General features: G+C 45.3%; 1 protein-coding gene across 1 annotated transcript; it reads left to right on the forward strand.

The window, feature by feature from the left end:
• Positions 1-11: 11 nt before the first annotated feature.
• LOC144138491 (arf-GAP with dual PH domain-containing protein 1-like) lies at positions 12-23,579 on the forward strand. The gene is made up of 7 exons (XM_077670795.1): positions 12-207; positions 3,361-3,596; positions 5,948-6,121; positions 7,755-7,904; positions 9,671-9,889; positions 14,399-14,621; positions 18,336-23,579. Exons 1-7 carry the CDS (start codon positions 126-128, stop codon positions 18,401-18,403), a joined length of 1,152 nt encoding a protein of 383 aa, XP_077526921.1. The 5' UTR covers positions 12-125; the 3' UTR covers positions 18,404-23,579.
• Positions 23,580-24,064: the final 485 nt, after the last annotated feature.

The raw sequence follows: 24,064 nt of genomic DNA on the forward strand, positions 1-24,064 counted from the left end.
TGCGGTGCATGTCAGAACTAGAACGAGGGTGCAAATGAAGGTAACGGGGCCACTAGGTGGGAGTGTCTCTACTCTGTTTTTATTTAGCCCATCGTGAGGGAGAAGGAGAGAGTTCGATTTTTAAAATGGCGGACCACAATCGTCGCAGACTTCTGGAGCTCCTCAAAGTTCCCGGGAACAACGAATGCGCGGACTGCGGCAGGCAAGGCGAGTGTTCTTTGGCATACCCGAGCTTCGCTACAATGGCTTCAATGGAGTGCGTTCTTTTTGTGCTTTTTTTTTTCTTCTTGGTTGGATCAAAGCCGCGTCATCTGCACAGAAGTTTCTTTCGTGCGGTCATTTCCGCAGTTTAATGCCTGTTTGCGCTGGCTGTCCTCGTTCGGGGCAAAAATGATGGTGCTGAAAATCTTTTCTGCGAGCCTTTAAAGCAGGTTGTCAACTTGGTTTGACGCGTTAGAGATGTTGACGCCCTTGTGACATCGTTGTCGTTTTCGCGAGCGTGCTGTCAAAAACCCCGCATAGCGTCATCAGCATGCGAGCTGATCGATTTCGCCAAAGGATGTTGAATCACCTCTCGCTATCGCGTGACACGCCTGTGGAGAACTTTCTTTAGCGACTTCTTTTTCGCACGATATAGTGAAGGGAAAGTGACTGACAGGTGACATTATCTGTGGCGTGAACGTCGCTAATTGGCAAACTTTTGAAACAAGCACATAATGAGACTGGCAGCGGAGTGTAGGTCGGGTTCTCCTGTCATTCTAACGCCAAATACCGTCTCTCGTCTATGTGCAAAGCGCTGGAAAGATTTACAAATAAAAAACTTTCTGTAATGATTTGCACGGCAGAAAAAGGAGAACGCCGCATTTCTCGTGGGTAGTTTTTGCGACTTTGTATCTTGTGTAGCATGGATGTGGCACCAAGCATGGCGAAGAGCGCATTTCTGGCTGAAAGAGAAACTGTGACTAATATCCGATTTAACTTTTTATCTGCATATTTGCATTGAATGCTATTCGCTTCCTTTTGCTACAACCGCTGCGAATTTGATTCAAGCACGATGGGGCAGAAAAATTTAAAGTTTCAGTTCAGTGAGTATAGTCAAAGCTGAGTTGGCGGTGTCAGTGAACTTAAAGCGCACTGTCATGGACTCGTCACTGCGTGCTTGCCAAAGACAATGATGACACCTACACTGTCAGTGTCAAGAGACAAACAGGAAAGCGAAATGATGACTGTCTTTGCTCGAGCAAAAATTGACAAGAGCTATATATGGATCAATCCATATACCTGGTGCGCCTGTACTCATAAAGCAATGGATTTTGTTTTCTTTTTATTGCTTACTAACTGCAACAAAAAAAAGAAACAATGTTGACATGCGATGTTTTTGTGTTTTCATGTGGTGTGACCACAGGATATGAACAGCAGATTTGTATCTGTTAAAGTAGATTGTTCATCTGCTCTAATTTCTTTGCGTTAATGACAGTTAATGCGCTTATATTGTGCCGTAAATGACCAGCTTGTTTTTGGGCCCCCCCCACTTTTTAAACTTATCTCTATGCCAAGTGTGAACACTTGACTTGTCGAGAAATGTTGCACCATATTTTGGTGCACGTTGGAAGTTCCCCAGGTGTACAAAATTAATCCGGAGCCCTCCTCTATGCTGTGCCCCATAGCCCAGGCTTCGGCACGTTAACCCCACCCCCCTGTTTTTGTTTTAAAGAAGCCAAAGAGCAAGAAACTGGCAATTGGGTAAGAACAGCTGTGACCTTGCGACCAATAAAGAAAAAGAATCATAATACTAGCCCCTTTCTGGTTGAGTAAAGAAGTTATGAAATGGGAATGTACTACGGGTTAATATGAATTGAAGCATACAGGACATTCTGGTGTGTGTTAAGAAAAAGGAATAGAGTCCTGCAGGACATGTGATGTAAAAAAAAATGCCCAAGAGTACGAAATTTTGTGATGCAGTAAGGATGCCGAGCTTGTTGAAATGTTTAAAATATTGCTTGGGTGGTTCTTCATCATGGTGTGCCTCTTCTCTTCAGAGCGTGAAGTTATACATGTAATGAGAATGATGGTCATGGAAAGGAGGATGACAGGCATAATGCTCAAGGGTAGAAAATGAGAATCTTGGATTCAGGAACAAACAAACTCATGTGAAAGGAAGGCCTTCAAGCTTAAATCGAGGGGAAAAAGTACGGCTGGGCCAGTCATTTGACGTGGGGAACAGACTACAGATGGACTGTCCAAGTAAAAGCACGACTACCGAGTGGCAGGACTGTCAGTGGGAGAAGCCAAATAACACGATGAAGGAGAAGATTCTGGGACAAAGAATGAATTGAGACAACACTAGAAAAGAGTAGTTGGAAGATTATGGGAGAGGCCATCATCCTACAATGAGCACTCATCAACAGGCTGATGGCATAATGACGATGACGGAGAGTAGGCAACAAATGGGCGACTCAAAAAGCAGTTTGGGTATGAAAGGGAGAGAGGCCAGAAAAGGCAAAATTCTAGATGGAGCAGTTAGGCAAGGGAATTAGGGAGGCAAGAAATACATTCACCAGACACCAGCGTGGTGATAACCCCCCGCCGTCCCCTGAGGTAAAAAAAAGAAAACTTTACAGTACAATTCCTCGTTCCTAAAGAAAGTTGAGAGAAGCATGAAAGCGTCCTGACATCAAAACTGCGTGACAAGTGCGTCAAAGCTTCTTCGCTGAAAGGGCGTCCTATCGATCATCAAATCTTCAAAGATGCTCATCGCAAACCAAGAATGAACCCATGTGACGATTTTTCGGGCATCAAGTAAACGCATCTACAAACTATGCAAATGTATACCGATATGTGGTTTATGAGAGAAAAGTATGCACCACCCGCCGTGGTGGCTACGGCGCTGTGCTATTGAGCACAAGGATGCGGTTTCGATTCCCGGCTGCGACGGCCGCTTTTCTGATGGAAGTGAAAAGCAATAACGCTCGTGTGTTCGAGATTTCGGCGCGCATTATAAAGATCCGGAGCCCTCCACTACGGCGCGCCTCAATGCCTGTGAAGCGTCAGTGTGTTATACCCTACAATCAATCAATTAAAGGTATACATTGTTACACTCCTTCCTTCTTCGTAATCAGTGCGTGTATTGTCTTATCTAGAACGGTTCCTTTCCTTCTTTGCAACTTTCAAGTAACCGTTTTGACACAACGGAGGCTCGGTTTCCCTCTCGCACGTGTGTCCAGAGGTCTTATCAGAGCTTTTCGGCCGACCAACCGGTCTACGGGGAAATCCATTAGTTTTGCGACAGACAAAAAGCTCTGACAATTAGGCAACGTTCCCTCAGTGTCAGCCAGGGTTTATTTTGGACTGCCCCTGCAGACCCCGAGTGGGCGTCATGCAACCTGGGGGTGTTCCTGTGCACCGAGTGCGCCGGCATCCACCGAAGCCTGGGCTCTCACGTGAGTCGGGTGCGGTCGCTGCGGCTCGACAAGTGGGAGGACGCACAAGTTGACGAGCTCGCCGCCGTCGGCAACGCCATGGCCAAGGCCAAATACGAGGCCCACGTCCCGGCCTGCTACCGACGGCCCAATGCCGACGATGTCTCCGTTGTCAAGGTGAGGAAATGCGACGCGGTGACCTGTTGACAGTAGGGCATACGTGCCAACTCTTCCGAATTGTCTGTAAGATGTACGAATTTCAACCCGTCTTACGACTTGCTTGAACGAATCTTGCTTGAAATTTTACGGATTTTCAAAAAAGAAAAGGGGGGGAACACTATAAAAACGACACTGTGGTACCTCATCAGCAGCAAATGTTGCGACTTCTGTTAAGGTAGACTACGCGTCTATATCCAGAACTCGCTACCACCTTGGCAAGCCTGTCTATAGCACGTTGTTCGCGGGCCAGTTAGGACTTCTCTTGTTTGCGTTGCTCTTTGTATGACAGCCGCATCCAATGCAGTGCGACCTGTGGTACGGCTGCCGTAGTTTCTTCGCAGACCAATGGCGGGCTCGAAGCCACAACAGTACTACCAAGTGTTTTCGAAATCGTACACCTCAGAATTTGCTTTTCCTGCCCAGCAGAGTTATTGCTCATTACTCTTCAAGACTGATGGTTTTCACGTATGGTTGTATGCTGCATGCTAGAAACTTTGATGTGATTATGGTGTTTGAAGCTTACTTCAGCGTTTCTGTAATTAAGCGAGTATAGGAACAAAATTTATATGCCGCACACCTTTCAAGTGGTGGCTTTGTGTGGCTTGCTGCGTGCGATTTCACCACTGATTGGTAGGTTGTGCATGCACTTAATAAAAGTGGTACACGTAGATGAAGCAAAGAAGTCTTTTGTGAAACAAACTTTAATTGGTGGTATACATCAGCTATCTTATCGGCTTTTTTGAATACAAATACTTTGTTTTGCACCTAAAACTGTAGTGGTTGCTGATTCACTGCAAATTACATGTGGGGGTGCGCTGCTTGAACAGAATAACAATTTGAAATAGGATTTTTTCTAGAAGTACAACTCATGACAGCTGTAACATGGCTAAATGCTCCCTTCACGCCCTACTGTCTCCCCGCTTAGTGCACTTTTTCTGCCATTCCTCATTGTCTCAGTGCCAGTGCACATCCAAAACTTTTATGCACTTTCACATTAATTCCAGTTATCCACTCGCTTTGTCGTGGTTACTCAGTGTATTTGTAATCCCTTCCTTTTTTGGGAATGCGCCCAACGCTACATGGTGTCCTTAACGTTCATTTAGGCATTTTGGGCATCATTTTAGGCATCCTGTATTAAAATCTCTCCTTCCAAAGCTGCATTGTATCCTAAACGTTTATTTGTGCAGTAAAGACTGCTTATAACACATGCCGCGGGAGCCGCAAAAATCCACACTATAAGCGGTACGGCACTATAAACAAAATATGCTCGAATACAACCAAATCGCAATCTATCTTTCAATCATTCTTTGTTTGTCATCACTCAAACAAAGGCCTCTTAAAAATAGCGGCACGGTCTTGCTACTGCATGGTTTACAAACTGCTGCACGGTCTTACTAGGGAAACAGCAAGCGCTGCTTTAACTTCCCGGTGTTTGTGTTTTGAGGGAGCACACCTACGTTTCCTAGCGCTTATGAAAGGTTGCCGCAGAACAACGTGATAAGAACGCGAGCAGGATTTTTTTTTTTTTTTTTTTTTTCTTTTCCCATTCACCCTGGCTCGCGTTCGCCATGCCGAATACGGCTGCTTATCAGCACAGCGTAGAGTTAGAGAAAACCTTCGTCATCCCGGCTCGTTATCTACAGATGTTTGAAGAGAAAAGGGTGGTTGTTTATCTTTATCTGCACAATGTTATAGTAGGAACGACTTCCTGCACTGACTTCCTGCACTTACCGCGCCAGTGGGGGCTCGCTATCTTCCGAGGTGCGTCAAGCAAGGACAGTTCGTCGTGTGCGTGCAAACCGGACACGCAAACTTAAGGGTGCCCATGTTTTTCTTTTTTATGTCGAAGTTAGAGGAGAGCAGGGAGTGGGCACTGCGTGGGATGTCTGATTCCGTCTTTTTTCTTTCTCGCGATCCTAAAACGATGCCCTAGCTGCGGCGGTCGATCAGCGGACCCGCCGAGAAACTGCACTATAAACGGTATTGTGTTTGATGCATGCAATGCTTATACATTGAATTCTATGAAAGGTAAACTGGTGGTCACAAAAACCCGCATTTTGTCTGGTCCCACACTATAAGCGGTTACGTTATAAAGGGTCTACACTGTATTGAAATGCCGCATTCTTAGCAATTCACTGCAAAGAACCAGTTGCAGCCTAGTCAGTACTGCAGCACTGTCACGGTACTTTTGGAAAGTTATGCCGTGCTGGATGAACAAGCGCAGCTCGTGTAGCCCAAGGCCAGTCGACTCTGTGCGGGGTCTCCCCAATGCCGCGTCCTGTGCCCTCCGCTGTTCATGATGCTTGCAGGAGCAGTGGGTGCGGGCCAAGTATGAGCGGGAGGAGTTTGTGCACCCGGACCGGCAGATCTACCAGGAGGGCAGGATCGAGGGCTGGCTCAACAAGCAGGGCAAGGAGGACGGCCGCTTCCACCCACGCCGATTCGTGCTCAGCGATGGCACGCTCAAGTACTACGTCAAGGAGGTGACTGCTGCCCTTCCACTCCCTCCCCCCCCTCTCTCAACTTTATGAGGCATGCCGGCTGGCCCCCTAGTTCACTGAGTTTGGTAGCGGAGTCAAAACAATGCAGAAGTCAGCTTCCCCAAATCTTAAAGGGGCCTTGAAAACCAAATACGAGTTTAGTTCATTAACACGGCTGCTCTGCCCTGATAACAGTGATACCAGTTTTATTGCAAACTACGAGCAAATAATAGAGAAAAAATAAGAACAGATGAAGCAGTGGCGACTCCCCAGCCACTTGAAAGTTTTTCAGTATTTCTTGCTTTTCTTTGATTAAAAAGGCTTTTTTCGTGGCTGGAATGAAGCTGAGGGAATTACCAAAAGCTACCTTCTTTCTAATTGAGCAAAGTTTTATTTTGTCTTCATGGCACCTTGAATTTGTTGCTGCATTGTGCGGTTAAGTTGAGTGGTCTTTTATTTTTGTTGTTTAGCTCAGGTCTGGAGACTTGATTTATTTCTAAGGGCTGGCAAAAAAGGAGGGTGTCAGGTACCCTTTGCGGACACTTCGCGAACTATTGAGTGTCAAATCGAAGCTTTCACGACCATAAATTCTGACTGGTACTTATTCCAGCGTCATCAACGACCTCGTTTTTACTCGGGCACAATTTATGCAGAATAGATGCGTTTGCAGTTGGTTGAGCGCTGTAAATCTGCCATCGGAATTGCCTGTCACCAAGTGATGGAAGAAAGACAGTGAAAGGGGAGAGGGTACTTCTAAGAGTACTTTTCTGGCATAAATTGATGAGGTGAGAGTTTTGAGCTTGGGGCGAATATTGGTCAATGTGCTCAGCCTTCTGGGTTCGTTTGCACAAGAAAAGCAGTTTCCAAAGCACCTTCTCTCTTTTACAGTCTTCAGCATGCCATTCAGCGACACATGTTCTGATAACAGATTGGCAGCTATTCAAGTCGGGTACTAACGCCCAACAAACTGCAAACACATCTAGTCTGCATAAATTGAGCCTGAATATGAACGAGGTTGGTCGTGACCACAAATTATGTAAAAAGAATTTTACTTTAAGAAAGCGTCGAAGCAGCGTTCAGTAGTTTGTGAGGTGTCTCCAAAGGGCATTCGCTTCTCTTTCTCCAGGCATTAGAAATAAAAAACAAATCAAATCTTCAGGTTTGTGCTAAACAAGGAAAATTTGGTTGCATGCTCAAAACCTTCACCTGGTGATACGTTTAGTTAGTGTTTACTACTCTCTTTTGTGTCACTTTAAAGAGGGGCCACAGCGATGAAGTGCAAGCTTGGTTGTTTTGAAAGATTGCCATGTCAGAATGCAGTCGCGCCGCCAGCAGGATGATGGTGGTGGTAGTTGTGTTGGCCTCTTCTCTAACGAAAACTTTCCAAATGTTGAGTCATTATTTCCAAATGTTGAGTCATTATGTGTCATGGGCACTGCTTTAAAAGTAGGCTGTGACTATTCAAGCGAAGAGCTTCCATCTCTTTATCTTCGAAAAACAGTTTGCCGAGCCTTTTGGGACTAGACAGCTATTTCAGTGGGATGGAGGTCCGATTGGAGAGTCCAGCAATCTCGCAAAGGCAGTGCAAGCACATGTGGTGACCTGTGGTGCTTGTGCGGTCCTTTCTTTTGTTCAGTCTCACAAGGAGCCCAAGGCGACGATCCCGGTCTCCGAAATCAATGCCGTCTTCTGCCCCGAGAAAATCGGCAACAAGCATGGGCTCCAGCTGAGCTACGTCAAGGACGGCTCGACACGCAACATCTTTGTCTACAGCGAAGACGGAAAGGTAGCCAACGCGTGGGCTCTGTGTATTGCCTTTTCATTGTCCCTCCCCCCCCAGTACTTTGCCTTAAAGGAGAGTGTGTAAAATGGGGTAGGTTACTTTATGTCAGTGCTGTTGTTTAAAGGGACCCTGTAGCACTTACCATCGACTACTCGGAATGTTTTTTGGGGTAGAGTCTATTGTCCCAGTGATCTCCTCTCGCAATAATTATGAAAGTTCGTTCACTATCACCGAAACTACACGCGGTGAGAAATCGCGCGTAATTGTTCCCTCCCAACACGACCCCAGTAAACACAACGAAAGCTGCGCGCTCTCTCCTGGAGAGGTGGGCAGCCTGTTGCATTCTCTTCAGCAGCCTTCAATATATCACATGCCTGGGAGTTTTCCCCTTTTCTCCGAAACGTGGCGGGGTCTATTTCCGGTCTGGGGCGACAAAAAAGCAGGCATGGCTGCCTGCTCACAAGCGCACACTCAGGCTGGTAGGGCGCTTATGAAGCAATAAACATTTGTTGTCTAGTGGTCTCGTTGAAAGGAGAGTATTGAGTTCGTCACTCAAACTTTGCATGCACTCAAAAACACAAAAGAAATGCCAGAACTGTGCGTACAGGTTCAGGCATACAAGAGGTTGGTGCACAGCGCCAGCGATTGTGGATTGTCACAAGAAATGTGAGAAATAAGCTGCAAAGTTGACCAGCGACAGCTAATAGGAGAGCCATGGCCTGAATGACGTTGTTTAGGCCATGTCAGGGGTGCATAATGAGGAAAATTGAAGAGAGCACGGTTGCTTTTTCCGCGTCTTTCACACCGATTTGCGCGCTCACCGCTTCACGTTCACGTGTAATGTTTTGCTCGGGTATTCCTGGCAGTGTAATCTAAATGTCGCGCAGATTTACTTTCACTGCTCAGAGTGTTGCAGGTTCCCTTTAATGCCTTTGCATTAGCCGAAAATGCCCTGCTGGTGATGATGAGGGCACAAATTTGGTATGAAATGCTCGCAGGCACATTTCTATGCAAGTGAAACTTTAGCAACCCGGGGAGCCATTTCACTGCTTAGTAACACCCAAAGGGGTGTTACAAGTACCTTCGGGTACTGGCAAAAAACTGGGAACGGTACAGCAAAACCTTGCTGCTAGAGGCATTGTCAAGGGGCCTGGGAAATGTGTCTCTTGTGCACAATGTTGCTAACGTAGCAAACATAGGGAAAGCTACCACATCGCTTTCATTCAAATCTCTCTTAAAACCGAGTGTCTCTTGTGACAGTGTCTCTTGCAATGAGGTTTTACTGTAGTATTCAGTTCAATTCATTTCTGTTAGACAATGTTTGCAGTCATAGTATGCTCAAAATACAACAGGAAAATACGCACTGCTGCCGAGGTAAGCCAAGCAAGAGGCGACTGACTACCTGACGCCTGTCGGCGCTTCACTTCCTGTATGTTTTGCATAGTTGTGCAGCGTTTGAAGAAAATAACGCATTGTTTCAGTACACGCGGTCAAACGTGCACTGCCACTTCAAAGCACACTTCAAAAATGGGATGCAATTTTGCACATTAAAGAAACAACAAAAAGCAGAGTAGAAAACTGAACATATCGCCGTTGCTATCATGAATGCGCATGCCACATTTTTGGGGCTTTCATGAGGGTTTGGGGTTTCACTTGCACTGGTCACGATAGCAGTGTCAAATTCTTTCCCTGCCCTGTATGTAGCTTGCACAAAGACGGGACCGGAGAAGCATCTTACCCCTTCTTTCTTCTCTCTCGAATCGACGCAGACGATCGTGGACTGGTACAGTGCTTTGCGGGCGGCCAAGCTGCACCACCTGCAGGTGGCCTTCCCCGGTGCCAAAGAGTCCCAGTTGGTGCCCCACCTGACGCGCGACTTCCTCCGCGAGGGCTGGCTCTGGAAGTCGGGACCGCGGCCTGCGGACCAGCACCGTCGCCGGTGGTTCACCCTCGACGACCGCAAGTGGATGTACCACGAGGACCCCCTGGTGGGTGGTGCCATTTCATTAGAGGGGCCGTGAAGATAAAATACAAGTTTGGTTCATTCGGTAAAAAGACCACTTTGTTCTGATAAGAGTGCTGCCGGTTTCATCGCAAACTTCAAAGGAATAACCAATGTATTAAAAAAAGCATGCAGACAGAGTACAAGTTTGTTTTATTTGAAAGATTTTATGTTTTGTAGCGCACACAGTGCTTGTCCGGTAGCAAACGATGCCGTATTCACTGAGAAATTATTCAATTTATGTTAAAATTTTGATTCACCCACTAAATAGTGTGTTTCCATGATGTCTGCCATGAAGTCATAAGTGCACATATTCCAACGAACTTCCACTGCGTCATTCGACTCTGCGGCCTTGCTTGCCATCAGTCCTCCAATATGGCGCTACCATACTCAGCCACGGACCGTAGTCCGGTGTTGCTTTGTTTTTGACCGTATTTGCACCTGGATTGTTTTTGTTACGGTAGAAAGTAATTGTTTCGTGAAGCATGAAGTATCCTCGGCAAACAGGGTCACGTAAGACAACATTGCTTATGCCAATCAGCCAGTGTCGTGTAAGACAACTCCAAAGCAGCGGACAGCTGTGCAGCTACCGTATTTACACGATTGTAAGTTGACTCAAATGTAGATCGACCCCCCCAAAAGTTGCCTCTCTCAAAAAAAAATGCGATCGCAGAAAGCAGCCCATTCAAACGCTGCTGTGAACGAGCGCCTAGAGAATTCTTCGGACCCAGGGCACTCATGACAGACGGGACGATTCAGCACAACACAGGAGTGACACAAACACACGGCAATGTGGCCGCCTAGAAAATCATATCACAAAGGGAAGCTCTTCCGTCAGCTACCAATACCCCCCATACGGCGGCTCTTCCATCAATGACCGATGCCCCCACAAGAGCCGTACGCTCATGGTGCGTGCAGCTCGAACCTCATTATAACGAGGTTGAAGGGGCAGTCATAATCACTTCGTTATCTCCATTACTTCGTTATATCAATTATCACCATTTAGAGCCGCGTATGCCCATTGGGGCGCCTAACCTTTAAGCATGCCGAGAGAAGATGGCTGTGCATCTCACCCCATCGCTACGTGACCTCAAATGCAAAGAAATTTGATTACAAGACAAATATTTGGCTTATTCAGTACTCACGCTATTCTATTGTCCGCTAGCACTTCGGGAAAAAAAAGTCTGGAAGGGTGTTCTGCTTCCGACAACGCAAGCAAAACCTCTTTTTCAGCGATGGCCACCGCTTTCATGCCGTTTTCGCTGTCATCCATAGCACCGAAAAAAACGACACAGCACGTCAACCACGTCGAGCGCCTGTGACGACGTAGGCACGTTGAACGCGCGGGAATTGGTCCACATGACGTCTTCATCATCGCTTGTGTCCACTAGTCGGGCGACATCTGCCACGATGCTGTCATCGGTCAGTTCTTCGGTAGTCACCGCATCGGCGTCGCCGTTCACGTAATCGGAGAACAACTCATTGTCCGCAATGACACCGGCGTCATTGAGCGCCCTCCATGAAGCTTCAACACCCTCGGCCTCATTGTCTTCCACAGCGACGGCGTCATCACATTCGACGCTAACAGAGTCGCATGTAACCCCTTTGCTTAAAAAAAGCATGGCGGAAGCAGTTTGCCATCGCGTTCGCGGAAACGCTCATCCACGCGTGGATGAGCTTGAGAGAGATTAGTGAAGTGGAGACGGGCAACGAGCCGCGCCGCTGCCTTGTGTCTCCTCCCACCACTGTTACGTGGCCACACTCCACCAAGCTGGGCCATCGCTTCGCTAGACATGCAGCTCGGAGAACGACGAGGTGGTTGGCGCGGCCGCTCGCCGGCGACTCCATGGAAAGCGTCGCCTCTGAGATAGCCATGACTCAGCACAGCTGTTGTTGGGAGACGGGAGCTTTGAATTGCCACTCCGCGCGGCTGTAAATGTGGCGAAAACTGATATTGTCAGCATAAAATATGCATTTTTTTTGCTGCAGAGACCAATTCGGTTTGTTATGTCCATTGGGATGTATGTTTTTCTTCATTAAAACGAGGTTTAAAATACATGTACAGTCGAACACGGATATATCGAACACGGCTATATCGAATTATTGTCTATATCGAACTCATAAATTACCCCCTTGAAAATTCTGTGTAAAAGTATCGGAATTCGTACGTTTATATCGAACCGTATTTTCCCCGACATTGCGTATATCGAACGCCGCGCGAGCTGGAAGGTCTTAATACAGCGCGACAGAAACAAAGACATAAGCGAGACACACAGGACGAGCGCTCGTCCTGTGTGCCTCGCTTAAGTCTTTGTTTCTGTCGCGCTGTATTGTTAAGATGAATCACCAACTAGCCCAACACCACACTTTGCTGAGCTGGAAGGTGCTCTTCGGCGGTCGCTGCACCCCCGATTGAGGTTGAGGAGGATGTGGAGGAATGCACGGGCATGGCGAAGAATGCCTCGCGGAACTAATCCCCCCTACCGGAACGAATTTGCGCTTGCCCAGTCGTGCCCCGCTACCGGCCGCCGTAGCGTTAGCGGACGGAGCCCGTTATGCTAAATCTCTCTAGGCACACAAGCCCGAACGCTCGGAAAATGTGGAAATGCCAGGTAGGGATGCCCCGACTGCGCACGTCCCTTTTTTGTTGTTGTTGTTTTGCGGCTGCGTACGTTCCCCGGCTTGCCGAAAAAGGGTTTTTTTTCTCTCTCTCTGGGTCTGTCTTCCCCCGATGTCGTCTCGGAAAAGGGAAGAGGGAACGAAGGCGCTGGCGGCCTCCTTCTTTTGCATTTTGCTGCTGTTGCTGCTGTTTGGCGAGTTGTCCCGAACCTTTCGGAGATCACTGTTTCTCTCGGAGATGACCATCGCGAGCGCTTTGTTGGAGTCCGTTCAGAGAGCCTTGGAATTGTTACCTTCAAAGTTCTTGCGGTACGTGCGCGCTGTTCTCCTTTTGAGTGCATGTTGTGCATAGTGTGCGAAGGCGCAGCGTACTGCTGAAATTTTCTAGTCGTGCAGCCTGGAGAAGATCGAGACCAGCGTCTTTAATTTCATTTCCAGGACGAAGAAGCAGGCCAAGATCAGCGATTTTTTTTTTCACGGAAATAAAGCGTCCTGTTGCGTCGTGAGTGCGGAATTAGTTGTCATTCTTGAATGCGACGATCGGTAAGTGATCGTCCGCCATAGGTGAGGTCTCAGAGCCCATATTTTTATATCGAATGTTTCATATATCGAACTATTTCGCGATCCCCTTCGAGTTCGATATATCCGTGTTCGACTGTATGTCTATAGGGATTTCAAGGGGAATCTCATTTACTTTGTTTACCCATTATTTCGTTATATCCCGTTACGTTATAACGAGGTTCAAGTGCAGTTGTTAAAAAAGAAAAGCTTTTGTATAAGCGTGCAGAATAACCATGCACTGTGGGTTGAGCGGGAAATTTTATTCCCAGTTATGAGAACACATTCGCAGCGAGATAACAACCATCGAATCTACTGGCAGCAGTCACTGCCGCACGATATCAAAACAAGCAACATGGCGGCTGATGGAAACGGCCGCTCACGATTTCCTTTGATTCGTGAGTACGTTACTCGCATTCAAGAAGCCTTTTGTTAATTTAATGAACAAAATGAGTATTACCGAACCTCTTGGATGAATGCACAGCGCTGATGTAGGCACAATCATATCATGTTGTTCAGTACACTTCCGAACACGCTGGTGGAAAATTAGTCGCTCTAGGTACAGGGGACAAAGGGCACAGATCAGGAATGCCAACTTTCAAAGTCGGTATCACCTTTCTTGATGCCAGAATGTATGCAATGGTAAACGCTACGCTTCGACTGTAACCATATAAACGAGGGCGTTACGCTTAACCCAGCTCGTAGCACCCCTTATTTCTCTGTTCTCTTGCCGTTACAAATTGCACAAAGTTCGGTTTTGATTCTTAGTCGACCCCCCAACATTGAATTGTCAATTTTGAAGAAAAGGTCGACTTACAATCGTGTAAATACGGTAAAACAAGCCTATTGTGCCTAGTACCAACACAATGTGCATCGGTACTTCTTTGGTTACGTGTATTTTCACAACTTCCATTGTTTACCCCACCATTCTTACTGCTATAAAAAGAATGTGCCCTAAATGTAAGTGCAGATAGCTCGTTCGACAAGCTTATAAGCACTGCTAATTTGTGTTGTCTTTTGCAGGCCTCAGCCAATCGCAGAGCTGTCACATATGTCATCATAGGTTCTGTTGTGGGAAATGAGCTAGTGGGTCGCATGGCCATTCCCTTTTTCTTCTAGTTATATAGCTTATTTGAGCGAAGTTTGCGTTAAAAGTGGGGTCAGTATGATTCTAACGAGGCAATCTTTCTAATGAAGCAAACTTGTTTCGTCTGCATGGCCCCTTTAGGATACATGTTTTACGAACTAGCCCAGCATTGAACTTTATTATGTCGCCATCAATCTTCACCGAGTGAGTCGCCGTCCTCTTCCCCACCAGGATGCCTACCCCAAGGGAGAGATCTTCCTGGGCCACCGCAACGAGGGCTACTCGGTGCAGTCGGGCGGTCCGCACGCCTTCAAGGAGATGCCGTTCGCCTTCACGGTCACCACTCCGCACCGCAAGTTCGTCATGGGCGCCGAGAGCGACCGCGACCGCTCAGAGTGGATCGCCGTGCTGGGCAAGGTGATGGAGCGACCGCTCACGCCGCAGGACACCAACAGTAAGGCCCGCCTCCTCGGTCTCCGGGCATGAGCACGGTCGGCGGCGTGTGCGACTAACCCACCATCTTCATAAGCATGCTGGTGACCGCGTGGGTGCATGGCAACCGACTAACATCACTCCCTGCATGAAGCATCTCCTGTTGTGGTGGTGTTTGTCCCCGTGTGTTCGTCGTTTTTTGGTCCTTGGACGTTGTTTTCAACTGTCGGAGTTTTCTGCCGTGAATTGGCAGTCTTGACAAAAAGCTTTTTTCTGATTCATCTGAAAATTTTGGTAGTGTGCTTCCTACTCAACTTCTCACGTGTCGCACCCAGAAGCACCAGAAATCTCAATCAATAAAAAAAAAAGGAAAGAAAAGCTTCCTGTCAAGATCCGGATTCATGAAAAATTCGTGTCGAGGAAAACCCTCCTGTCTCGTTTTTGTTTGTGAAATTGGATAATCTGAACTGCGCCTGTTCACTCCTCTACCCCCTCCTTCTGTTTTTTTATTGTTTGTTTGTTTGTTTTTTGTTTTGTATCGATGTTTGGTCTCTATTTCCCTTTGGTTGGCTTTTGCACATCATATTACTGAAGAGTGCATGGGCACCGTAGTCTTACATACAGTGTGTTTCATGACTTGCAGACACCTTACACAGTTTCTTTTTTTTTTTTTTTTTCTGTTCGTGCAACTCCATAATCATTGCAATCAAATTTCTAATGAAGGTTGCATTTGCAGTCTATTTTGCTGAACACGAGATTAGTGACTATGCACTTGAATAGTTAGTATTCTGCAGTGTAATGAAAACCATTTTTTTTTTACCCGGTTACAGCTCTTTTGCAATGTCAATTGAAGGCATTCAAAATACCGTATTTTCACGCGTATAACCCGCCCCTGCAGATAATCTGCACCCCCACTTCCAGCCCGCCGGAAAAGGAAAAAAAAAATTCTCGCGTGTTGCCCGCACATTTGATTCAGAAAATGCTGCACCAGAGCTACTGCTCAAGCAACACATCACATACGATGTGGACAGAAAAAGTGTATATTTAGCGAGTAGAATACACTGATTGCAAGGCGAAAGTCACAATTCACTCAGTGTCATTGCTCTCGCTAGAGCTATAAAAGTCTTAGTCAGTGTTACTGTGTAAGAGCTTCACGGCACAACTCGCCTTGCCATGAAGTTGCACTTAAGAAAAAACCCCAACCCCTACTTTGCCACTGAAGTTTTCACATTTTTGGTGCAGGTTATACGCGCAAAAATACGGTAGTTTTGAAACACTCAGTGCACATCTCATACTTCTAGGGTAGTTCTAACACACACCCAATAGAAGTCTCATACACCTAGTGCATATCCTACGCACACCCATTTCAGTTCTTGCAAAAAAAGTGCAATTCTTACACACACACATTTTACCCAGTGTAATTCTTGCATTCAAAAGATTGCTCATAGGTAACAGTTCGCATCTGCCCTGTGACGTGCCATGTTTCACAGCAGCACATATTCCCGGTTAGTACCCGTGGAATTGCAGTTGGCAAGGCATGGTTTAGAAGTGCATTTACGTTGTTCCTTTTTTTTACTTGACCATTTACTGAATAACTGCTTAACGTAGCGAGTGAATGTTTCTGTCCCGTTGTGTTGAGGCTGGTTTGTGTATGTGCAGCGTGGGCGGGCTTTGCAAGTCCTGCGGCAATCCACACAATACTATGAAAAATTTTCAAATGCTGGCCTTGTGGGAATTGGGTTTTGCAAGGAGACGCAGCGATCTAGGTTTTGAGACCAATGTATTGGGGCATAGCATGAGACTTGAGGCCACCCTTTGGTCAGTTGGATTTTGTGTCTTGAATTTGCAAGTTAAACTTTTTCTTTTTTTTTTTTTCCCAATTTTTCTGAATCGCATACTCACTAATTTTAATTTAAATTGATGTTGTCTAATTTGAAAAAGAAATACTAGTGGGATTCCGACACTCCAATTTGTAAGATTGTGTGAGGTGTGTGTGTGTACCGTCGGTCTCCCAACCGCTTCCACTCAAGTGCGAAATTTTGAGTTTGTCTTTCTCATTATTGCTTCTCGATGCCTGAAGCGCTACAGTTTAAAAAAGAAAAAGCGCACTTACTTAACAGACACTGAAGAAAAGATAGACATCTCGGCTTGTGACGTCCATTGTGTTGCATGCATTCCCCAATGTTTTGTATTCCCCACGTTTCACACCCCTGTTTTTGCATCCTAACCAAGAGTGGTCCATTGTTTCCCTTTTTTTTTTTTTGTAATCATTTGTCCCATAACATGCATGCTGTGTGTGTGTATTTTTGCAGTGGTGGCTGTAACCTTGTCGACCAGGAGTAAACGTGTAACAAGCGTGTGTCTGTGTTTTTTGACGTTACTAACCCCCCACTCCCCTCCTTGCCCGCACGTGATTGCACTGACACTGCATGTCGACGTACGCACTGCCATGCATGGTTTGTCCTGGACTGTCTGTGTTGACAGGTCCACCTAATAAAAGAGTGTCTATACCATTTGCCTTCCATATTTCTCGTTGAGCTTTTTAAATTATCTTTTCACCGCAGCCAGCACTCGTGCATTTGTCAGACCTGTGTGATGACCAGTCTTGTCGTTTTAATAGGCAACCGACTTTTGTGGAGCGAAAATCCTCTAGCTGACACGAAAGCCAGCATTTTATTCAGCGGGGTAATCGCCAGGAACTTCTAAATAAATTGGCGGAAGTAGTTTTAAAACGTGTCACTACCGTACGTATATAAACAGAGCTTCGTCAGTTTTAATGCGTGGTTGAAACCCCACGTAAAGGAAAGACTACATTTTTTTTATTGTTCGGGCTGGGGACAAGTTTTTAAATACCTCTTTCCATCTCCTCCCTGTCATGGTTGCCAGCATTAATTTTGGCTATGTACGTACGGCTGATAGATGTAAAAATTCTGCTTTCGAACGTTCTAGGGCCCCATCAGGGAAACCATTTCAGTTCGAGGTGTTTCAAATGATGCATTTTCATTTGGGATAGAGAGCACATACTCCACAAAAAACAGTTTGTCTGAATCCGTCGTTAACTCTAAAAAGTCCTAAATCCAAAGTCCTAAAATCCGCTGAAAATTTTGAGATAAGTGAAGTTTTGAGTTAAAGGGGAGCGCCTATGGGAGGCAAAGTTTCGACTTAACTGATGTGTCGAGATATCCGAGTTAACGAGGGATTACTGTACAATGAACCCTGGTGAGTGCAATAAGAGAATCAGTTTTTTTTTTTTTTTTTTTTTTCTGCAACGCTTGTAACTAATTTTACAGCTCATTAAGCTTTGTTGCCACCATGTTGCCACCAGTGGCAAGGAACCATTTCAAATGCCCATTTGAAACGCCAAAGCTTATGAGATGTAAAATTAGTTCCAAGCGGTGCATCAAAAAAAAAAAGAATCTTTTTTCCACTCGCCAGGGTTCATAGTATTGAAAAACATAACGATTACAGTTTTATGACTAACCCTGTTTTTTTGTCTATTGTTCCCCCCAAAGTGGCTAATTATCTCTAATTATCTTGGTAACTAGTTGACTGACTCAAAAAATAATGCCATATTTTAAATCAGTGAAAAAAAAGCAGCAAAACTGGCAAGTTTCACAGAGTTTACTTAATTAAAAATTTAAAGGCATTGTTTTAAGAGCCATGCCCCCCCCTCAAAGCTGTTGTGCTGTTTCAAAAAAGGGAACGGCAACCAACCGCCGCCAATCTGCGTTTTCAGTGGCAGCCACTCTGGTGAGGAAACGGCCGTCGTTTTCCGCCTCCTTGCAAATCCTCAAGGTCAGGTGACCTGCCCCCTTCAACCGCCAGGGGCCTGGCGCCCAAGGTCATGCCAAAGGTCGTCCTGTGTCATCGTCACTGGCCAAGGTCGTTCAAGGGCATTCGTACCTATCCTCCGAGATGGCCACCGGAATCTTTTGCTCGTTTGCAGCCCTGTGTTCACAGTGGAGCGGTGTCGATTTGCCCATCCACGCCGACTCCGTTTTTCTTTTTCTTTTTTTAACGAGCACTTGAGGATGTTTAGGGCACCACTGTACCTGTGTTCGGTGCTAGCTGAAAAGATTGAGCTGGCAATGATGCCAGCTCATGTGTTCGTTTCGCAAAATCGTCAAAGAAATAACAGATCATCATGTGACATCCCAATTGTCCTTAGTGGCGAGTGCCACGGCATACGATTGCATCATAGATTGCGAAAGTCTTATAATGAGTGAAAGAAAGAGGTTAATGTGTGTCATTTTATTGCCTTCTGTGCGTGTTTTGTGAGTTTCTTTTCTGCATTGTTTTTAATGTTGTGGAAATCTCACTTTTAATGTTTAGATTTTTTTTTTGAGCCACACCTGGTGGTTTTTTTTATCTGCCAACATGGCTACGGCGAGACAGTACTGTTGATTGCTTAGTTAATGCAGCTTTGAAGCAAATGGCTCGCAGAACATTTTGTCTGCGGATGGCAAGACATATTTTCGGCATTTACCTTTTTTTTTCTTTCTTTCTTTTCTGATTTTCGCTGCCTGCTTAAAAAAATGCATCAGTGAGATTTATGACCATTCCATTCGGGATGGGTTCGCAAGCTTCTCTGCTGACTCCCCTGCAAAGAACCTTCTTCCCTTTGCCAGTGATTACCACTTAGATCTACTTTTATACCTAATGGTCTGGAACCTCTCTGAACTGGGTTGTTGCTCTAATTGAGCAACGAAGACAGCACATACTCTGGATCCATGTCTGAAGCTAAGGGGGGGATGTTGCGGCAACGTGTCGAAGCTTGTTTGTGAGGTGAGCACATTTTGCGTGGGGTGGGAGTGGCTTTGGAAGTAGCTCACGTGTCGCCTTTCTTCTTGGAACCCAAAAAACGTTTTGCGACCGATTTTATAATTTCGCACCCGTGTGGTTTCTGCAGGGACTGTTATTGAAAGGCTTTTATGGAGGGTGCTTTGCAGCTAGTGTAAGGATGCGTTATTTTTGGCAATTTGCAATGGAGCAAAAGTGGAGGATTCAAAAGAACTAAGCCGTTAGTTTTTCTCTCTTCCTGAAAAGTTGATAACTTATCTTTTTTAATTTAATTTCCTTTTTTTTTTAGCGTAGATTAGCAGTTTGTATTCTACTGCCCGCTGGAAATTTTGGCACCCGTAGGCTAAAGTCCGGTCTAATTGAGTTTATTTTCTTTTATTTTGTTTTTCTTTTCTTTTTCTTATCTTTCTCTTATTTTCTTTTCCTTCTTTTTTTAACAAGTCGTGCTTCAGTAGAATGCATAAATATTACAAGTGTAGCCTGCTGGTATTTAATCATGGGTTACAGGACCAGAAGTCAGTTATGCGACGTTAACAGAATTCATGGAAAGTGCTCATCTTCTGCTCATCTAGTAGTCCATACGCAGCTGTCCTTTGCTGGTCGGAAATCGTCCTAGCTGCCGCAAGTATCATTGTTCATTTTTAGCCATTTCACCACTTGCTAAATTTCAGTGGCAATTTTTGAAGCTGTGAAATTTGAGAGGAACTGAAAGAAAAATCGTCCCCAACCCATATGAACACGGGTGAAATTGTTCATGTCTTGCCTTGTGAAGTATATGACGTGAGTTGCCAGCACAGAATTTGCAGAAAGAGGTTGTGAACTATATACCGGTATACAGTTGTCATACCGGTACAATTGGTACTGATATACTGGTACTGTATGCTGGTGCCAATTTTTCCAGACAATCTCTCTCAGCACAGTTATCTCTGCATACACCTTTTGATTCCATTTGATATAGAGTAGAGTAATTTGGCACACACAAAATAAACTGGCTCTTGTGGCTGTGGCCGATTTCAGGTGGCGTTGGAGCAGGAGAAAATGCCTTTTTTTTTTTTAAGCGAAGGCTAAACTAGACTAGGCTAAGCTAGACTGTCGCTAGACTTTTAAAGCTTATGTCATTTTATCTTTGCGACTGGTCTTGTAGAACTCCAAATTGTTCACCTGAATTGGCTGTGAAAGCTTGATCTCTATGCCAGTGAAGTTGTTGATGTGCGGTGTGGTTGTAAGCAATTAAACCGCGGTGTACAACCACGTAAAACGACTAGTTCCACGTGATAATATCGGTGAATCTGTTTTGAAATGTTAAAAAGATTGTGTGTGCTGTTTGTTCTCTGAAAGATCGTGGGAGCAAACAGGTCGAACAGTTGGCGAAGCTGTTATGCAAAATTGTTTAAACCACGGAAGGAAAATTTTAATACTACCTTGAGTTGCAGAAAGTGCTGCTGCAGTCTTGCGGGAAGAAATAGACACTAACTGGAGAACATTCAATATACTGTTAAGCCTACTTAACAGTGTGAATGTAGGTGTGAGATATTAACACTATATCCATCACCGATCATTGACACACCTTCGTGAAGCAGCGTCGCCTGTTTTTGCGCATTTATTTACTGGCTTAGGACTTAAAGCTATTCTTTCCCTGCGAGGCTGCATTTAATTATGTATAGTTAATGAAACTTGTTGTCACGAGTTGTCACGACTGTTTTAGTCAACCATCTTCATCGGTACTAGTATAGTGAATTTATTTGCATCGTACTATCTGAAAAGCTCGTCCAAGATTCCATCATTTTATGGCCTTCTCATCCTGCATTAGTTTACCACTATGCCAAGGCCATAGCAGCCTGTCTAGGAATGATGAAGTTGTGTTACGTTGCACTGTGTTGATCTCTTAAACTTGCAAGCCATCACTCGGACAGGAATACCTATTCTATTGGCAATGCCTTCGTGGTAGTACTCTTTCGAAACAGTTTAATGCTCACTTAGCTTGCCAGGAATAGGCATTGCTTGGGGCAGCTCAGAAAAATGTGCTACGTCAACGGACAGCCCCTGTTGGAAACATTTTCAGAACAGAAGGATCAAACTTCTAAACTTTTACGAAAGAAGGATTCAAACTTAACTACTACAGGGTCTACTTCAGAGCTATTTCATTTTACCTCTTGTACTTAGCTGGAAGACATTGAATTCTACCGTTTAGACTTCTCACAATGCCAAGCTTTGGATGTCTTGCTTTAGATTTTAGAGCTTTGGCGAATGTTCCATGTCATGCATCGGAGTGTGATCTTTCTTCGCAGAAAAACCCACCGGTACCATTTGCTCTATTGCACGAGCAGTTGACGTAGTAGACCACAGTGCAAACAATCAAGGGCGAGGGGTGTAGACCAGTCCTTCCATTTCCCCTAGCGTAGGTACCCTCGAGCGTTTTGAGTCCTCAGGCTCCATTTTTGAGCTCTTTACACAACTACGGTGCTTTGCCTTGTCGTTGCCATATCACTGCACTGCAGCACTGCTCTATTAGCTTGCTGGGCGAGCCGCACCGCGCAGTGCTTTAACTGAGTGTCCTTACAAAGTACCTTGCCTACTAAAAGCTGCCTAGAGATGCATAGACGTACTATATAGAGTATATCTAGAGACGTACAACTAGAAGCATATATGTATATTTAAGAGAGCAGTTCTGCGTAGTTATGCTACACTGTATACAAGAGTACGTTGTTAGAGAAGTGCGGGCGCCATTTCAGTATGCTGCTTTGCTGCTAGAGAATCCACATATCTGCTGCTGCTGCCATAGAAATTCAACGTTACACCACGCTTGGATTTTCATTGAGTGCACTAGCCAACAAGTTAAAATTTCAGTCAACGGCATGGTGCTAAAGTTGGTCTCTGCGCATAAAATGTGCGTTCCTCATTGCGGCGAGTCAGGTTTGAGCTGGGTTCCATTCTCTAGATTGCAGGTAGCTTCGACTGTAAACCCGTGCACTGCTAAGACATTCAGGCACATCTCACCTGATGGTTTGTCGAGTATATATCAAAACATTTGTTGGTTGCTTTCTTGGGAATAATGGATGAACACTCGTATGCGCGAAGAAAAGGGGAAAAAAATAGGGGCCATAAAAGAGTGTCAGCTATTTTGTATTCTCAAGTCGTCTTTCCTAATTTGTGCATTTACCCGAGTATGAGATCTGTTTGGCCATGTTTTGATGATGTGCGACTCTGCTGCGGTATCTACTCATTGTTTTGTGAATCGCTGATCAGAAAAATTGTTTTTTGTGTCCGTTGTTAGTTTTTATTAAATAAACCACCAATGTAGTTCATGCAGTTTTTACCCAGCGGGCAGAAATTTGAATTTCTGGCCTCGAACTGTGCAGTTACACTGACCCAATTCATGCCGCACGTTTTTTTGGAGGGTGTACGGGGTTATGGCCAGATATGTGCGGTTCCCGTTTCTAATTTTTCTTTTTATCGCTTAAAAATGTTCAACTGCACTTTGCCTTTGCTGCACAAGTTACGATTAAAGTACACTGTATTTTCGCGCGTATAACCCGCACCCCCACTTTCCGTCGACAAATAAAAAAATCTATCCCGCGTATTGCCCGCATATTTTATACATTAAAGGATGGACCAAAGCTACTACTCAAGCAACATTACACATTTGTTTATGCATAAGAACTTACCTAGCTGACTACGTAACTAGCTGACTTGCCGCATACATTTTTTCAGGTCGGCATATTGTTGAGCTGTGGGTGCAAAATAAGCAGACAATGGGATAACGGTGGCTCAGTCGCTACTACTGCTGTAGGGGCATCACAGCCCTTGCGCATTGCGGTGAAGCTGCACCAAAGGAAATAGCTCGTACCCGCACCCCTGAAAATTTCGCATTTTTGGTGCAGGTTATACGTGCGAAAATACAGTAATCCTAAGCTCCATCACGCACAACTCGTGGATCATGGATTTTCGCAGCATGGATACATCAGAAGGAATGCCAGATGTATTGTTTGATCAATACCTTAAAAACGAGTAAGACTTACCGTAACTGGACAAGCCGTTTCCAGCTTCGATAAAAAAAACGCAGCACTCGAGTTGATGTAAATGCCTGGCCTTTAGGAGTGTGGTAGCAGCAAGAATCTCCACATGTAAATGTCCCCGTGCTTTTTTGCCTTACTGGAATAAAACAGTTTCTCTAACAAGATTGTGCTGACTCGTTAGTTCTACCTCGCATAATAGTTTGGGGTCATTATGCTAACTTTTCTGGGTGGACGAAATAGATACTGGCTTATGCAGCAGCAGAGGAGCCACATTTGTATGTACTTATAAACTTTCACATGACGGCATTTCTTTTTCCTCATAGGTGATTTATTGTAACCAGTTTGTTGGACTGGAAGCATACCAGTTTGGTTCCAGTGCGTTCATTTCGTTCAGAGTTGACATAATCATGCACTGAGCCAGTTTGAGCTTTAAACCACTGCGGGAAGCTCAATTATTAGCCAATTGGTAAAAAAAAAAAAAAAGCTTTTTCGGTGCTTGCACTTTTTTGTAGCAAAGATCCGGTCTGATGTTGAGCTGGGTGAAAATGGGTTGCAATTGAAGAACCCATCTCGGTCTACACGAAGTAGTGAGTCGTCAGTAACTCCTCGTCCTTGACTGCAATCCAGCAGAGTTGCCCGCAAAAACCGA

The sequence above is a fragment of the Haemaphysalis longicornis genome, unplaced genomic scaffold (assembly GCF_048455015.1).
Source record: "Haemaphysalis longicornis isolate Haplotype H1 unplaced genomic scaffold, Haemaphysalis longicornis Haplotype H1 scaffold_5, whole genome shotgun sequence".
Taxonomy (NCBI): domain Eukaryota; kingdom Metazoa; phylum Arthropoda; class Arachnida; order Ixodida; family Ixodidae; genus Haemaphysalis; species Haemaphysalis longicornis.

Bases quoted from the DNA above. Each gene is read 5' to 3' on its own strand.
- LOC144138491 (XM_077670795.1), top strand. From the start codon at position 126: ATGGCGGACCACAATCGTCGCAGACTTCTGGAGCTCCTCAAAGTTCCC. The intron at 208-3,360 runs GCGAGTGTTCTT...CTGCCCCTGCAG, and splicing joins CGCGGACTGCGGCAGGCAAG to ACCCCGAGTGGGCGTCATGC. The intron at 9,890-14,398 runs GTGGGTGGTGCC...CTTCCCCACCAG, and splicing joins TGTACCACGAGGACCCCCTG to GATGCCTACCCCAAGGGAGA.